At 33.1% G+C, this 16093-nt stretch overlaps 2 protein-coding genes across 2 annotated transcripts; both read right to left on the bottom strand.

The window, feature by feature from the left end:
• Positions 1 to 1015: 1015 nt before the first annotated feature.
• Positions 1016 to 2299, bottom strand: LOC126764558 (uncharacterized). Its single transcript, XM_050482252.1, has 2 exons — positions 1787 to 2299; positions 1016 to 1728 (listed from the first exon to the last, which is right to left on the bottom strand). The coding sequence occupies exon 2, from the start codon at positions 1712 to 1714 to the stop codon at positions 1097 to 1099; it is 618 nt and encodes a 205-aa protein (XP_050338209.1). The 5' UTR covers positions 1715 to 1728; positions 1787 to 2299; the 3' UTR covers positions 1016 to 1096.
• A 757-nt stretch (positions 2300 to 3056) lies between these two features.
• Positions 3057 to 7478, bottom strand: LOC126764565 (uncharacterized). Its single transcript, XM_050482257.1, has 8 exons — positions 7419 to 7478; positions 7123 to 7155; positions 5104 to 5177; positions 4955 to 5053; positions 4822 to 4889; positions 4544 to 4756; positions 3359 to 3512; positions 3057 to 3301 (listed from the first exon to the last, which is right to left on the bottom strand). Exons 3-8 carry the CDS (start codon positions 5174 to 5176, stop codon positions 3186 to 3188), a joined length of 723 nt encoding a protein of 240 aa, XP_050338214.1. The 5' UTR covers position 5177; positions 7123 to 7155; positions 7419 to 7478; the 3' UTR covers positions 3057 to 3185.
• Between the last annotated feature and the right edge of the window lie 8615 nt (positions 7479 to 16093).

The raw sequence follows: 16093 nt of genomic DNA, 5'->3' as shown, positions 1-16093 counted from the left end.
GAATTGAGAAATTTATTCCAAAAAGTATAACTTGGCGTTTGGATGTGTTAAGTGAATTGGATGATACCAGGTTGAAGCAAATGTTAAGGGTGGATCGATTCTGCAAACAGTTTTCTATAGTAAAAATGCTTCCATAAGGAAAATAGCTTCTATTTTTGGAATTGGCGATGGAAGCACAATTGGCGTTGTAACAGAAAGAGTATTTAAAGCTTTCCAACGATTGGAGAGAAAAATTATATTTTGGCCAGATTACGCTGAAAGAAATTTAATAGTTTTCCAAATGTTCAACGAACTTCCATATTGCATTGGTTACGTAGATGGAACAGAGATTGCTCTTGCCGAAGCGCTCGTCCATAACCACAAGACGTATTTTTCTAAAAATCGACGTTACTCTGTAAAAGCTCAAGTGGTTTGTGACCACTAATGCAGAATTCGACATATTGTAGTGGGCCATGTGGGTAGCGCTCATGATGCTAAAGTATATAAAACATGCGCTTTGTTTCTTGAAGAGTCGAAATTTTTTTCAGGATTTCAGTGGCTAGCAGGTGACTCAGCTTATCCGATTTCCAAAACGTTAATAACACCATATCGAAGCAACTTAAAGCAATTGGACACAGAAAAACGCAATGAATTTAATCGACGCCATAGTAAGTATCGCGTACGAATTGAAAATTGTTTTGGGTTGTTAAAAGAGAAGTTTGGTAGTCTAAAGGAGCTCAGAATGCGAATTCAAAACAGAGAAAGTCACAAATTTTGTTGTGATTGATTTCGAGTCTGCTACATTTTGCACAATATTTTATTAAACCAAAAGGAAATAGAGACAATATTTGTCGATCAAGAAAATCGAGAACCAAACCAACCAGAAGAAGAATTCCAAACTAATACCCGACAGGAAATCGAAATGAAGAGACAAGGTTTATACCATATGATGTTTGACTAGTACCAGTACAAGTTTTTTAAGTTAAAAATAAATTTAATCAACAAAAAGTTTAATGAGGCACTCTTTCATATAACAATAGATTGTTGTTCCATAAATAAATAAAAGAAAATGTGTAATTTTTGGTTTCTGTTTTCTGAAAAAAACTTAGCTTCTGTTTTACTGATTGTATTTTAGTTCTAACTCATAACGAGCTAGCCGCTCCTTCATCTCCAGCTCCATAATCAAAATTTTTAATTTAGCCTTATTGTTCTCTTTTTCTATGGCTAATTTATCTTTTTCCAGCTCAAACATCTTCTCGTGTCTTTTTTTTTCCAAAACAAACTTTTCCTTTTCTATACTTATCCGTTTTTCCTCCCTTTCCATGTAGTCTCTGTGTTTCTCCTTTTCTAATTCTAAGCGTTGCATTTGTAGCTCATTTCTTTCCGATTGTAGTGCAGATAATTTGCTAATTGCTGTTTTCGGTGCCGATTTCCTCATCTTTTCAGCGAATTCTACTGCCTTATTGTCATTTATATTTTGAGCTCGTTTAGAAAAAACTGGTGTTGCAATTTCGATATCATCCGGCAACGTATAAAATACATTATCATGTTTGCTTTCAGTCGTTGTCGCAATTTCGTCAACGAACATACTACCACTGTCATATTCGCTCTGCTGAATAATTTCACATTCACCATGATTAGTTGTACCATCTTCGGACTGGAACACGTACTGTGTCGAGTCTGCCGATTTGCTCTTAAAAAATATGCTCTGCAATCGCTTATAATGGGGACACATCTTGCTCAGTTTTTCTAAAAGCATAAAATAAATGACTAATAAAATATAAATTTCGAAATTCATTATACTTACGATCAATACTTTCGATACCTTGTTCCTCTAACAGGCCGGCGTCGGTCCCATACAAATAAATATAAACAAACAAAATAGGAATAGCTGCAAATTACTTCAAACGACGGATGCTCCTGCAAATAGTTAAGAACTTGTCCCACTTCTTCTTCTGTCCATTTCTTATTAGGTTTTTCCCGCCGCCTTATTTTATCCTTTTTTAACTTCTGTAAAATAGACTTCTCATTAAAATATTTACAAAAAAAAGCTTAGCAATAAAAACTTACAGCGTCCATCATTTCAGCCATCTTTTTAATTGTGATCAGCTGTGAGAAATGTATAAAACAAAAGCCACAATTACAATAGGGTCGCTCTATTGTATTTTCTTACACTGTTGTATTGGAATGGTATGTATATTTTGTTGTTGGATTTTTACTACATTTACTATAAAAACCACAGAAACCACGAATACAAAAATACAATGGCAAATACAACAGATCCCGAATACCCCTATTGATTCTTTGACAAAATCTGAGCTTCGGCCATTGGTTGTCCGGGACAACGGAGATTTCGCATAAAACAATATGTGTACATATTTACATACATAGTTTAGTGTGGACAAATTTACAAACATTACCCTGCCAACCAATTAGCGGGTAACATGGTGGTAAACGTGGTGGTAAACATCCCTGCAAGACGGGTAGTTGTTAGCAAACGTGTAAACGAGTTGTTATTGTTCACTTTTGCATTCGTTAAAATATTTGTTACTTTTGTTCAGAGAGTGGGAAAAAAGTAACACATACCTATTTAATGTTCAATGGTTATCTCGCTCTAACCAATGGCAAATATCGCATGCTGCCTTGTTCTAACAGAATACATACATTTGTTAGCAAATCTCTTCACAGTATGTTACGGGTAACAAATTCTTTTGTTAGCGCAAGGCTTACCTATGTGTTATGGATAACAAAAAGTATTTGTTACCCGAATATCTGTTAGTGTTATTATTTTGGTTATCAGTTTGTTACCTTTAACATGTAATCATGTTAGCAGCAACAAGCATTTCTGTTACCCATTTGTTACTTCAAGCAAATTCAATTATTTTAAATAAAAGTCATTTTTTTAAATTATTTTGCTTTATTTAATAATAAAATCAAAATCAGATATTAATTAAATTAATAATATGCCTATTATTATTGCATTCGGCAGAAAAATTATATACAAGTTATTTGAGTATAAAAATTATAATTGTAAAAACTCATATTTTTAAAAATAAATTAGACACTTCAACTTAGAACTAATATATACAACTTAAAACTAATATGTACAACTTAAAACTAATATTTACAACTTAAAACTAATATGTACAACTTAAAACTAATATTTACAACTTAACACTAATATATATAAGTAATAATAATAAAACTTATATTAGTTTAGCCCTTAGTTTATGTTTCTTCTGTTTATAACGATTGTGGCTTAAGGCCACAAATCTCCGGAGCTCCCCACATATACTGCTTTTATCCTTGTCAGGAAATATATCTAAAATTAAACGTAATAAGTTAAGGCATTCAAATATATACCAGTAAAAAAACTTACCAAAAACTAACCCTACGCACTTTAGTTTTAGTAGGGGTTTCTTCTCCTTGCGCCCCTCTAAATTGTAATGGTACATTACATCGTCTGAAAACAAACCACGAAGTACGCCGTCCACACTGCCTTTTGCGCCCTTTGATTTCAATATTAGCCGCATCTGTAAAAAAAAAATTACAGTAAATTATATTACAATCGCATAATATTTAAAAACGAAATATCGGGTGATTTTTTTGAGGTTAGGATTTTCATGCATTAGTATTTGACAGATCACGTGGGATTTCAGACATGGTGTCAAAGAGAAAGATGCTCAGTATGCTTTGACATTTCATCATGAATAGACTTACTAACGAGCAACGCTTGCAAATCATTGAATTTTATTACCAAAATCAGTGTTCGGTTCGAAATGTGTTTCGCGCTTTACGTCCGATTTATGGTCTACATAATCGACCAATTTTGTTCAGCGATGAGGCTCATTTCTGGTTGAATGGCTACGTAAATAAGCAAAATTGCCGCATTTGGGGTGAAGAGCAACCAGAAGCCGTTCAAGAACTGCCCATGCATCCCGAAAAATGCACTGTTTGGTGTGGTTTGTACGCTGGTGGAATCATTGGACCGTATTTTTTCAAAGATGCTGTTGGACGCAACGTTACGGTGAATGGCGATCGCTATCGTTCGATGCTAATAAACTTTTTGTTGCCAAAAATGGAAGAACTGAACTTGGTTGACATGTGGTTTCAACAAGATGGCGCTACATGCCACACAGCTCGCGATTCTATGGCCATTTTGAGGGAAAACTTCGGAGAACAATTCATCTCAAGAAATGGACCCGTAAGTTGGCCACCAAGATCATGCGATTTAACGCCTTTAGACTATTTTTTGTGGGGCTACGTCAAGTCTAAAGTCTACAGAAATAAGCCAGCAACTATTCCAGCTTTGGAAGACAACATTTCCGAAGAAATTCGGGCTATTCCGGCCGAAATGCTCGAAAAAGTTGCCCAAAATTGGACTTTCCGAATGGACCACCTAAGACGCAGCCGCGGTCAACATTTAAATGAAATTATCTTCAAAAAGTAAATGTCATGAACCAATCTAACGTTTCAAATAAAGAACCGATGAGATTTTGCAAATTTTATGCGTTTTTTTTTAAAAAAAAGTTATCAAGCTCTTAAAAAATCACCCGATATTTACCATAGCATCCGTGCTTTCCTTTTGGGAAAGTTTGTCTTCCACGAAGCGCACGTGCTCTTCCGATGACATGGGCAGTTTCGAAGCGAGCTCCACGTAATGCTCGTCCTCCAAATCACCGGTGATGCGGCTAATTGAATGGTGCGTCTTTGCCGCAATGACGCGGCATTCGCGCAATAATTTACTTTGCGCCTTCACCTCGGCCTTCTCTGGCATCTAAAAATTAAAATATAAAAATTAGCTTCTGTTTTAATTTGGTACTGTAATACTGCGTTACTTACTTTGTCTGTTAGGGACTTCCCAATGGCAGTGAGACGGGTCTCAATAGCATCCAGCTTCTGGATTATATCTGAAAAACATAAATATATTTTTATAAAACAAATACTAATATATTTATATATTAATACATTATACCTGCATGGCCGCCAGGCGATGGTGACGGTACCAAAATTTCTGATAGTTCTGCTGGAGGAGCGCAAACGAGATTGTAAGAATTTGGTTTAAACACTTTATCTGTAAAAAAATATTATTAAAAAATGAAAAATATTTATGTTCAATGCAACCTCTTTGGGGGCCCAAAGGTTGTGAGCATTCCACTTCGGAATCGATTTCTTCTACGAGGTAATCGAAATTCATTCTATGAAAAATCATAAAAAAGGTGATGAATGAGTGGAACTAAAAGAATTTTATCATCTATAGGTATGGAAAAATACTTATATTTAATATCTAACCTATTTAAAACTACCTCATTTTCTGAAACTTTACCTACAAGTATGCCTAAATCTGCAGAAGCAATTTGCTCTTGAAAATAATCGTAAGTCTCAGAAAAAAGAAGGCCTATAAAAACATCGCCCCCAATTTTTTCGCCAATGAGTTTTATCGGCCCTGTTTTCTCTGAATAACAAAAGCTATCCTTATCTTTTTTAAAATCTAACGAAAATACCCCAAATTTTGAAACTTTGCTAGAAGCTGCATACATATTCTTTCTCTCATAATATCTATTTTTTAATTGCTGCAATACTTTATCCGGCTTTTTTATCATTTTCTTCAATGTTTGCATATAATTCTCAAACTTATATGCGGAGAAATTATCAATCGCGCCAAACCGTCTTACGCAGTCAGTTAAATGTAATAAGCCGTGTACATTAAAACTGATTAGGTGTTCGCCGTGTATACTTGAAAACAAATTAACAAATTCTTGCAAAATTTTGTCAGCTACATTTAATTGGTGTTCTTCTGACTGCTCATATGAAAGAAGTCGAATTCCGACATGAAGCAAAAAGAAAATGATAGTACAGGCATTCATCAATGCAGTCTTTTAAAACAAATATACCTGTATATAGCAAAAACTGTCGGAACTCTGTTGATTTCCAATTGCTTATTTCATTAAAGTCACGCACTATTCGACAAAACTCGGACGGTACATATTTTGCCAAATAACGCAGCTTCTCATTCATTACGGAAATATTTCCTTTAGAAATAAGCAATTTTAATAATTTTTTCATTACACCTAAGTCTACTAAATGCATTGGTTCCAAAGGAAACTGTGAAACCATATTAAAATTTGCAGATTCTAATACAATTTCTTTCTCCCTATACTCTAATCTATGATGTTCCCCATCTCTCCTAATTCTAAAACTTTCATCAGTTCGCGCTGATCCTACATTGGTTGAAAAACTAACTCTCCCTTTTAGATAATGACTTGAGCATACACATTTTGGACAACAATTTTTCCCTGTATGAGAGATAACTCCAGTCACAAAGGCGCGAGCAGGTGAATCACAGGTAAAGGACCTAATATCGAACTGTTTTATTAACTGATTTCTACCTACTTTCAGTCCGTTTGCTCTAAGAATACCTACCTCATTACAAAAATCTCTAAGGAAATCTTCAGGGTTATTTGGTTTGCTTCTTCCTTGGAAGCAGGCAATTAAAAACGGACTAACATGAGGATAATTGGCTATTGAACCCATGACAGGCCACAGACAATTTTTTGACGACTTTGTTAATTGCAGTCCGTCTATTCCAACGTCAATATCCACCTTTTCGTAATTTTCTAAGAAGTCAAATTCTTGAGAATTTAAGTTTTCTTCTATTCCAAAATACAAAAACTCTCCACCTGGTATGGCTTCAACGCAAACTTTTTCTCGCATTGTTCCGAGGAGGGTTTTCGCTGATAATGGCAAGCCATTAACACCAACTTTATCTAAAGTTTGAAGCAGGTCAGTGAGAGCATTTTGAGAAATATTATTTCTAATTGCCCACGCCTTCAATTCGACCACTTTATCGGACTGGTCCTCAACCTCCTCAACACATTGAAAATCTTCTTCAAACAAATACCTACTACTGGTTTCGTTATCGCTATCATAAAAACCCTCAAACCTATTACCACTTGCTCTGCTGGTGCTTGGTTCATTATCACTAATCCCTAACTCTAACCTATCGAAACTATCATTTGAAACCTCTTGAACAGATTCATTCAGTCTTCGAAATTTTGCCACCGTAGCTTCAAATTTCGATTTTTCCTTGCTCAAGAGGTTTGAAAAGGTTTTCTTATTCATTATTTAAAACTAAAACTTAACTGATTGATAGGAATCAAATATCCACGTCGAAAACTAAAAAAAAAAAATATTATATAATTATTATATAAAATTAAAAATATTAAGTGGTCGTTTAATTAAAAGATATAATATAGCAACAAATATTACTTTGATAAAGATTTTTGATTTTTAAATTTTTTACATTTACACATGTATGTATGTATATACATATATATGTAGATATTAAGTACAAATTACATATTTCACAAAAATGCACAATCTATAGCAACTTTTTTAAATAAATATGCACTATTTAGCTTTACTAATTTAAAACTTACTCTCTTATTTGTTTGTTGTACCCAATATATTTGAATCCTCCAAATGTTTTCTGTAATATTAAAATTTTTAATTATACACACAACATTCAATTCACAATGCTTACCTTTTTCTCCTAGTTAAGCCTTTTAGTTTCTCTATACAAAAGAAATTAATAATATACATATGTATATATAAATAATAGAAATTAATTATAAAGTATCAAATTATCAAGTAACGAACTTACCTCTTTAAAATCCAAAATAAACTGCGCTTTTCGTTTTCTTCTTCTTGAAAAATTGGGCATTCGTCTCTCCTATTCTAGCAAGTTAATATTACAATATGTTTAGAATGTCGATAGTTTTTCTCTATCTTACTTACGTATTCTCTCATTCAATTGAAAATTCCAGAAAATGTAACAGTGTTAGTGAACAGCTGAAAATGTTTCAATGTGTTTGTGCAATCTGTTACCTCCGTCTTGCAGGGATATAGAATGTTTCTTAAGCCTGGCAGATATTTTACCTACTCACGTACGTATACATGTGATCAGACATCTTTGTTGCGCTCATTCAGCAGTGTCATATAAAAAAGTATATCTGTCCTGCTCTGATATCCCCAATCGACGGCTGATGCAGGGTTGCATTTTCTCTTTTTAAATAGCTGATGCCGGGATGCATTTTTTGATTCCTACTTTTAAAATTTCAAACTAAACTTTTTAATTTTCAAAATTTTTATTTTATTTTATTTTCTATATGTTTTCAAAAAATTTATTACAATTTATATAAATAAAAATATATTTAATTTAAAAAATATTTAATATCTGAAAAAAGATTAAATAAAGAAAAGAATTTTTAAAACCTGAAAATAAAAGAGTGGAAAAATATTATAAAACACAAATTCCTGTAAATAAAATAAAGGTTATTAAAACCTGAAAATAAAATAAAGATTATTAATACCTGAAAATAAATAATAATTACATTGAAGAAAGATTAATTGTATAAAATGATAATAATATCTGAAAAAAAGATTAATATTATCTGAAAGAATAAAATATATTAAATACAAATAGAATTTACTCTGAAAGCCAATATTAATTAAATAAAAATAGTGATAAAATCTGAAAAGAAAGAATAATTAAATAAAAATCATAATAATATCTGAAATAAAAGAATAATATTATTTGATTATTTAAAATATTAGGCAAACATTTGTTTTCACAAATTATAATATATTGTGCAGGCCCCCTTAAACGCATAAAATACATACTTATGTACATATGTAATTATTTTTGCGTATTATTTTGAACTGCGCAATCCAATTTCAAACAACACACACTTTTTCTCACATACTTACTTAACAATTTAAATTTGCTGCTTCTGATGATATTGCTGCAGCTGCTAATTCCAATGCTATAAAAACAAATGAAGTAATTATTTGCAAATTATTAAAAAAAAAATCATTCACTTACCTTCTTGTTGTACGATCCTCCTTTACGATAGTACGATCACGAATGACATCGTCTTTCAATCGTTTTTTTATTACCCTTTTTGGGATTTTCTTTTGCCACATTGACAATAATGTTTTCTCCTTCGCACTCATTCAAATAAATCAAGAGATGAAAGAAACTTTTTCTCATCGGATTTAGGTAAACAAAAAATAACCCGAAAATGTGCGTTGGTGTTAGTGTATAGAGAAAAAATGTGTAGTTGTATTGGAATATATGTCTCAAGCGGGTAGCCGTGGTTCGCAGGGTATGCGTATGGTTATGTTTGTTTACATGCTCACATAATTACATACATACATACATGAATATGTGCGACCGCTTGGCCTTTAAACTTTTAAACTTCCATTTGTACGTATGTATGTATGTACATGCTTGTGTGCTTTGATATAAAATACATACATATGTATATAGAAAATATACATCCATATGTATGTATGCAGATTATATGCAGAGTCGCTTGCGTATTGTAAATATGCGAATCTGTAAGCGTACATTCCTTAACATCGGAAATAGCATAATTTTTATACTCTCGCAACAAAGTTGCTAAGGAGAGTATTATAGTTTTGTTCACATAACGGTTGTTTGTAAGTCCTAAAACTAAAAGAGTCAGATATAGGGTTATATACATATACCAACGTGATCAGGGTGACGAGTAGAGTTGAAATCCGGATGTCTGTCTGTCCGTCCGTCCGTGCAAGCTGTAACTTGAGTAAAAATTGAGATATTTTGATGAAACTTTGTACACGTATTTCTTGGCTCCATAAGAATATTATGTTCGAAGATGGGCAACATCGGCAATCTGCCACGCCCACAAAATGGCGAAACCCGAAAACCTATAAAGTGTCATAACTAAGCCATAAATAAAGATATTAAAGTGAAATTTGGCACAAAGGATCACATTAGGGAGGGGCATATTTTAACGTAATTTTTTGGAAAAGTGGGCGTGGCCCCGACCCCTACTAAGTTTATTGTATATATCTCGGAAACTACTGTAGCTATGTCAACCAAACTCTATAGAATCGTTTCCTTCAGGCATTTCCATATACAGTTCAAAAATGGAAGGAATCGGATGATAACCACGCCAACCTCTCATACAAAGGTTATGTTGAAAATCACTAAAAGTGAGTTAACCGACTATAAAATGTTCGGTGACACCCGAACTTAGCCCTTCCTTACTTGTTCTCATTTAACACTGAGAATGCTCAATTCCGCTATTTTCGTGTCCCCTGATGTTAAGTGGTGAAAATCGCTAATAATTTTCTGTGGTGAAACTCGCTCATCCAAAACAGTAAATATCCCAAAATTGAAATATACCTAAATTCTCGACATCGTGAACCTTCTCTATAAATATACGTTCTCTGGTATATGCATGTAGTTCATTTCGCAGGGACAAATTTTTAATTAAAAGAAAATTAAAATTAATTAATTAAAATAGCATTATAAAATAAAAAGGAAAATAAACAAAAAATGATGGCTCAAAACCATCTGTTAAACGTTGAACGTTGATTATCAGCACTAACACAATTTCTTCAGCAAAAAGCTGCACAGCAGGAAACTAGTATTAGGCAGAAAATAGAAAAAGATTTAAAATACTTACAGCCGTTTGAAGGTAATGCAAAAAAATTACCAGCGTTTATTGAAGCAATTGATAAGGTACTAGCTGATTATGCAGGACAACAAAAGGTAGCATTCAGAGTAGTTTGTGATTTAAAAATTTTAGGATCGGCAAAAAATTTTTTAACATTGAGTCCTCCAGAAAATTGGGACACATGCAAAATAAGATTAAAACAGCACTTTAGGCCAACAAAGGACCAGATGACTTTGACCAACGACGTCGCTGATCTTATGGCGGGAAGTATCGGTGAATTTGGTAGGAATACTAAAGAAATAATGGATAATATTACCGAATATTGTGCTTTGAGTGAGACAGGCAATATGATGAAGGAAATATTTTCAGGAATGCTTATACAAAGAGTAAAGCAACAAGCTCCAGTCTGTCGCCTATATCAAAGAACATGATTTAAAACTCCGAGCCGATAAATGTAGCAATACCAAATTTGAAGTCACTGGTTATTACAGAAAGTTCATTAGATACTACTCAAAAATTGCATATCCACTGGTTAAATATAAAAAAAGGTATGCAAAATAAATCCAAACGATCCGCAATTTATTGCAAGTTTTGAAAACCTTAAAGCTTTAATTTCGTCTCATCAAATACTTAAATATACAAATTATGAAATCGCCACAGATGCAAGTGGTTATGTTATAGGGGCAATGCTGTCACAGCAAGGACAGCCGGTGTGCCATATCTCTAAAACGTTAAATAATCACGAGCAAAATTATGTCACCGCAGATACGGAATTTTTAGCTATCATTTAAGCACTTACCTATTTTGGGCTGTATGTTTACGGAAAATTACAAGTATAAAAGAAGACTTCATTTTCGAAATTGAATATAAGAAAACTCTCCAAAAATCGACGAATGCAATGATAAAGAATCCAATCTAGAAGTGTCAGCAAGTTACAATACATAAAATGTACAAAAAGAGCAACAGAAATTATACAAGAAGATCTGCATAAACAAATTTCACTTTACCACAGCATTGAGTCAATGCATAGCGGAATAAACGAAATTTACAATAACATGGAACATGTATGTACAGCTAATTATAGATAATTGCGAAAAATGTAAGCAAATTAAATATGATAGGAAACCGATAAAACCGAAGTTTGAGCTAACAGAGACGCCTTCAGATGAAATGAAATAATACATGTGGACATTTTTCATTTCAAAAAGCGGTCATCTGCCACAGTAATTGACAAGCTAATAAAATTTGCATATACAATATAACTGACAGAAATTGGAGCACAAAGAAGGCCATCATAATTGAACATTTCACGAAAATTGGGAAGCAAAATAAGATCATCATGGACATCGAATTCAGGGCCGATCAGTTGATTCCGTTCTTAAAGACAGAAAGGGTCGAAGTACGCTTAACAAAACCAAAAACCCATACAGGTAATGCGTATATTGAGAGGCTGCACTCAACCGTGTTGGAAAAACCAACAGGAATTGAGAATCCAAGCCTCTCAACAGAAATGAGGATATCACTCAACCATAAAATGTACACCCAATAATGCAAAAAATAATATACCATATATCCAACCATTTGAAAACCACAATAGACCAGAAGAAACAACTCATAATACACCAAAGAAATAGGTACAGAGAGGACTACGAAGAACTGAGATCGACTGGGTCAATAAAAAATTATTAAAGAGTAAGACTCATGGACGAACCATATTTCCGAATCACCTCCTTGCAAAACATTCATGTAGCAAACATAAAAAGGCCACTAAAATTAGATAGAGATGGGAAGATAGGTATGGAAGAGGACGATAATAGATTAAGCACACTAGTACATAATGGCAATGTATGGGTAAGTGTTAATCCATGAATCAATATATTTTCAGACCATGTGGATAATAATGTTTCTGATGATCGCCATAAAATTGGCTATAGCTTTCCTACAAGTGTCACCGATAGTTGAAGAGGCAGGACACACCATGATCCAATTCGACGAAGTAGAGATCGTTGACGAAGTAAATATAATAAATAGGTAGTTTCGATACAGATTTTTCCATCTAAGCTGAAACTAGCCAAAGTAGGAGTAGCAGCTTTCAAAAATGAAGCACTTGTGTTCGCTTTACAAATACAAAAAAAAATTTTTAAAGAATATGTAAAACTAATAACAATAACGAAACTTCCGAAATAGATCCAGAAGATGTTTTGATTGTAACAGTAAATAAAAACATTATATACATAACTAACTTACCCGCCGCGCTTTGCTGCGCAGTTCGTAAATATATTAATAACAAAAAAAAAAGACAAGACCAACTTCGACGGTTTCCCCCTATTTCGGGTCCTACGAATCGAACTGCATCATTACTTTTTTGAGTTACAATCACGGTTTCATACAAAATTTTTTGTTGAAGTTTTTCTTCAAAGTGGCCCATTGTAAGAGAAAGGCACATTTTTCTTCGGTCTCTAACTTTTTTAATGTTGACTTTTTTGATAAACTTTCTTTGGCAAAGCTTCTCAGAATAAGTCCGTCTTTTAGTTCTTAGATGACTGTAAACCCCAAAATCAATGTTTTTTGTGTCCTTATAGCCAATATGTCGAAAAAACTGAAATTTAATCCATTTTTTTTAATGTTTTTTCCCTCACGTTTCGTCAATATTTTAGTTTACCCTTTGATACTTAGGCCCGGTTTCACAGTCCATACTTATGTTGTACTTAAGATAAAACAGGAAAATATTGTTTTACAGTTCATACTTATGTAATGCTTAAGTACTGAAAAGGGGAGACTTAAGCAGTGCTTAAATAACAGCTGATTTTTGTTTTGAATTTGCTTTGAATTTTCAGCGACATCTTTCGTAGCGTAGGGCAAGTGTCCGTTCGTTTGCACTCAATAACAGCTTATACTTTTCCTTCAGTTCCCATAGGTGCTCCGACTCGCTAGTGATGAAATTTGGGGTTCTTTTGTTGTTTTCATCAATTCTTGATATAATTTTCCTCGCAAATTTATGTATTGTCTGTTATAATTTAAATATAAAATTTGACATTTGTAAAACATATGTTGCCCATAACGTTGCCATATATCATAATAAAATTTTATAGAAATTGTGCATTGACTGTGAAACGCAAACGACCACTCAGTTTGCAACAATACTTAGCTAAGATTTTATTTAGGCACAACTTAAGTATGGACTGTGAAACCGGGCATTATAGATTAAGTGACATCTTGTAATAGCAAGAAACTTAAGCAAAGACAACGTTCTGAGCAAACTAACCATTAGAAAAAAAACTTAACAAACTTTAAGCATAGATTGCAGTAATTAATTTGACTTTGACTTCGCGGAAAGAACATTGTTTTAGTGCCTTGTATATTAAGAAAATAAATTAAAATGAATAAGTGTCCAATTGGCCTATCGTTGATCTGCTACGTATGTGGAAAATTTACAAGCCCTCGGAGTAGACGCAAAATATCTTCGGGAACTGCCGGCATCTACGAGAAATGTTTCGATTTGCCCGTTATAAGAGACGTAGATTGGGTGCCAAATACCATTTGCACGCAATGCAACAACAACCTGCATAACTGGTCAAAAAGACTGTGCCTAAAAACGGGGTTCGGCATTCCAATGATTTGGATAGATCCACAAGGGCGTCATACTGGTAACTGCTACGCGTGCAAGAACAAATTTGCAGGACTCAACAAAAAAAACACCGTTTACAAAAGTGTTCAATCTGCACAGCTACCAGTATCTCACTCAGAAAATGCTCCGATAACAAGATGTCCAAGTCCAACTGACAGATATATTTCGCCAGCATTTTCCACCGAGCCTACAAATCTACCCAACCGAAGTTGAAAGCCCATGTCGTCACTTGGAGATTTCCCAAGCCCGTTTGAATACGATGGTACGGCAGCTGAAATTATCGCAAAGACAAGCGATTTGCCGATCACATCTTCTTCGATCGGTAAATATATTGTCTAAAGATGTAAAGGTGTATGGATACCGCAAAAGACAGAAGGAGCTTTTAGATTTCTTTGAGGTTAATGGCGATAATACTTTTTCGTATTGTAAAAATATTCCTGGTCTTATGCAAATCATGAACTGTGAGTACAAACCAGAGCATTAGCGCTTGTTTATTGACTCGTCGAAAAATAGTTTAAAAGCAGTATTGCTGTATGTGGATAACACAAATATTAATATAAAATATATATATAATATTGTGTACAAATTTATGATACTTATTGATAACACTTGTGTATAAGATACAAAAAATAAAACAGCACACAAACATAGTTAGTGTAACTTTTTTAAAAAATATAAATTTTATTAAGTTTTTTTTCTAATGGTTAGTTTGCTCAGAACGTTGTCTTTGCTTAAGTTTCTTACTATTACAAGATGTCACTTAATCTATAAGTATCAAAGGGTAAATTAAAATATTGACGAAACGTGAGGGAAAAAACATTAAAAAAAATGGATTAAATTTCAGTTTTTTCGACATATTGGCTATAAGGACACAAAAAACATTGATTTTGGGGTTTACAGTCATCTAAGAACTTAAAGACGGACTTATTCTGAGAAGCTTTGCCAAAGAAAGTTTATCAAAAAAGTCAACATTAAAAAAGTTAGAGACCGAAGAAAAATGTGCCTTTCTCTTACAATGGGCCACTTTGATGAAAAACTTCAACAAAAAATTTTGTATGAAACCGTGATTGTACCTCAAAAAAGTAATGATGCAGTTCGATTCGTAGGACCTGAAATAGGGGGAAACCGTCGAATTTGGTCTTGTCTTTTTTTTTGACTATCACAGTGTAATTTATTCATTTTTTTTGTTAATAAATATTTATCGGCTATTATACTTCATTTAATTTTTTTTCATTATAGACATTTTTGTCATCTTCTTTTTAAACATATTGAATATTCAAATATGCGATAAATTTGCCAAAGCAATTGCCTATTTTCAGATTTTATGAAATATCCACAAACGACAAATCTAAATTTTTAGTTATTTGACGTTTGAGTGTAAACAAAAACATAAGAAAAACAAAAACATAAGCATTTGACATGAATGAGTAATGTCACATTATATTGTTACTTGAGCAAAATTCAACTTATTTAGCAAACAAAAAAACCTGAAATTTCATGGTCTATAATTATATTCTGCGATAATAATTACTCTGTATTTGAAAATAATGTGATTTTCCATTCATAAAAGTGTAATAAAACAGTAAGTTAATAGCCAAACAAAAAAGTCAATAACAAATACACTATAATTCAATATAATAAAAAAATTTTTTTGTTTCCAAAGTATACCATACAAAAAATGACGATGAAAAGATTCGATATGAGAAGAACATTCCATTCTGATTATCTTCAGGAATAAACAGTTGTTGTTCAGTCGATTGATAGTCCATCGCGCGTCACCGTAAAATTCAGACCGGAAGAAAGGGAATACCAGGATGTAGAGCAAATTCTGAATTGCCGATTAGCAAATATCAAGCCAAGTAATGGGAAATACTGGTCGCGAGAAGCTATCAAATATTTTGAAGAAATTGCTTTGAACGAATCTTTCACTATGAAAATAATGAAACAAATAGACGAAATCTTTTTCATAAATTTAGAC

This window comes from Bactrocera neohumeralis, unplaced genomic scaffold (genome assembly GCF_024586455.1).
Source record: "Bactrocera neohumeralis isolate Rockhampton unplaced genomic scaffold, APGP_CSIRO_Bneo_wtdbg2-racon-allhic-juicebox.fasta_v2 cluster09, whole genome shotgun sequence".
Lineage (NCBI taxonomy): Eukaryota > Metazoa > Arthropoda > Insecta > Diptera > Tephritidae > Bactrocera > Bactrocera neohumeralis.
This window is presented reverse-complemented; position numbering and strand designations above follow the sequence as displayed.

Coding starts and splice junctions, on each gene's coding strand:
- LOC126764558 (XM_050482252.1), bottom strand. CDS start 1,714: ATGTGTCCCCATTATAAGCGATTGCAGAGCATATTTTTTAAGAGCAAA.
- LOC126764565 (XM_050482257.1), bottom strand. CDS start 5,176: ATGAATTTCGATTACCTCGTAGAAGAAATCGATTCCGAAGTGGAATGC. Junction 4,890..4,954: donor ATCGCCTGGCGGCCATGCAG/GTATAATGTATT, acceptor TATGTTTTTCAG/ATATAATCCAGAAGCTGGAT. Junction 3,513..4,543: donor AGGAAAGCACGGATGCTATG/GTAAATATCGGG, acceptor TTTTTTTTACAG/ATGCGGCTAATATTGAAATC.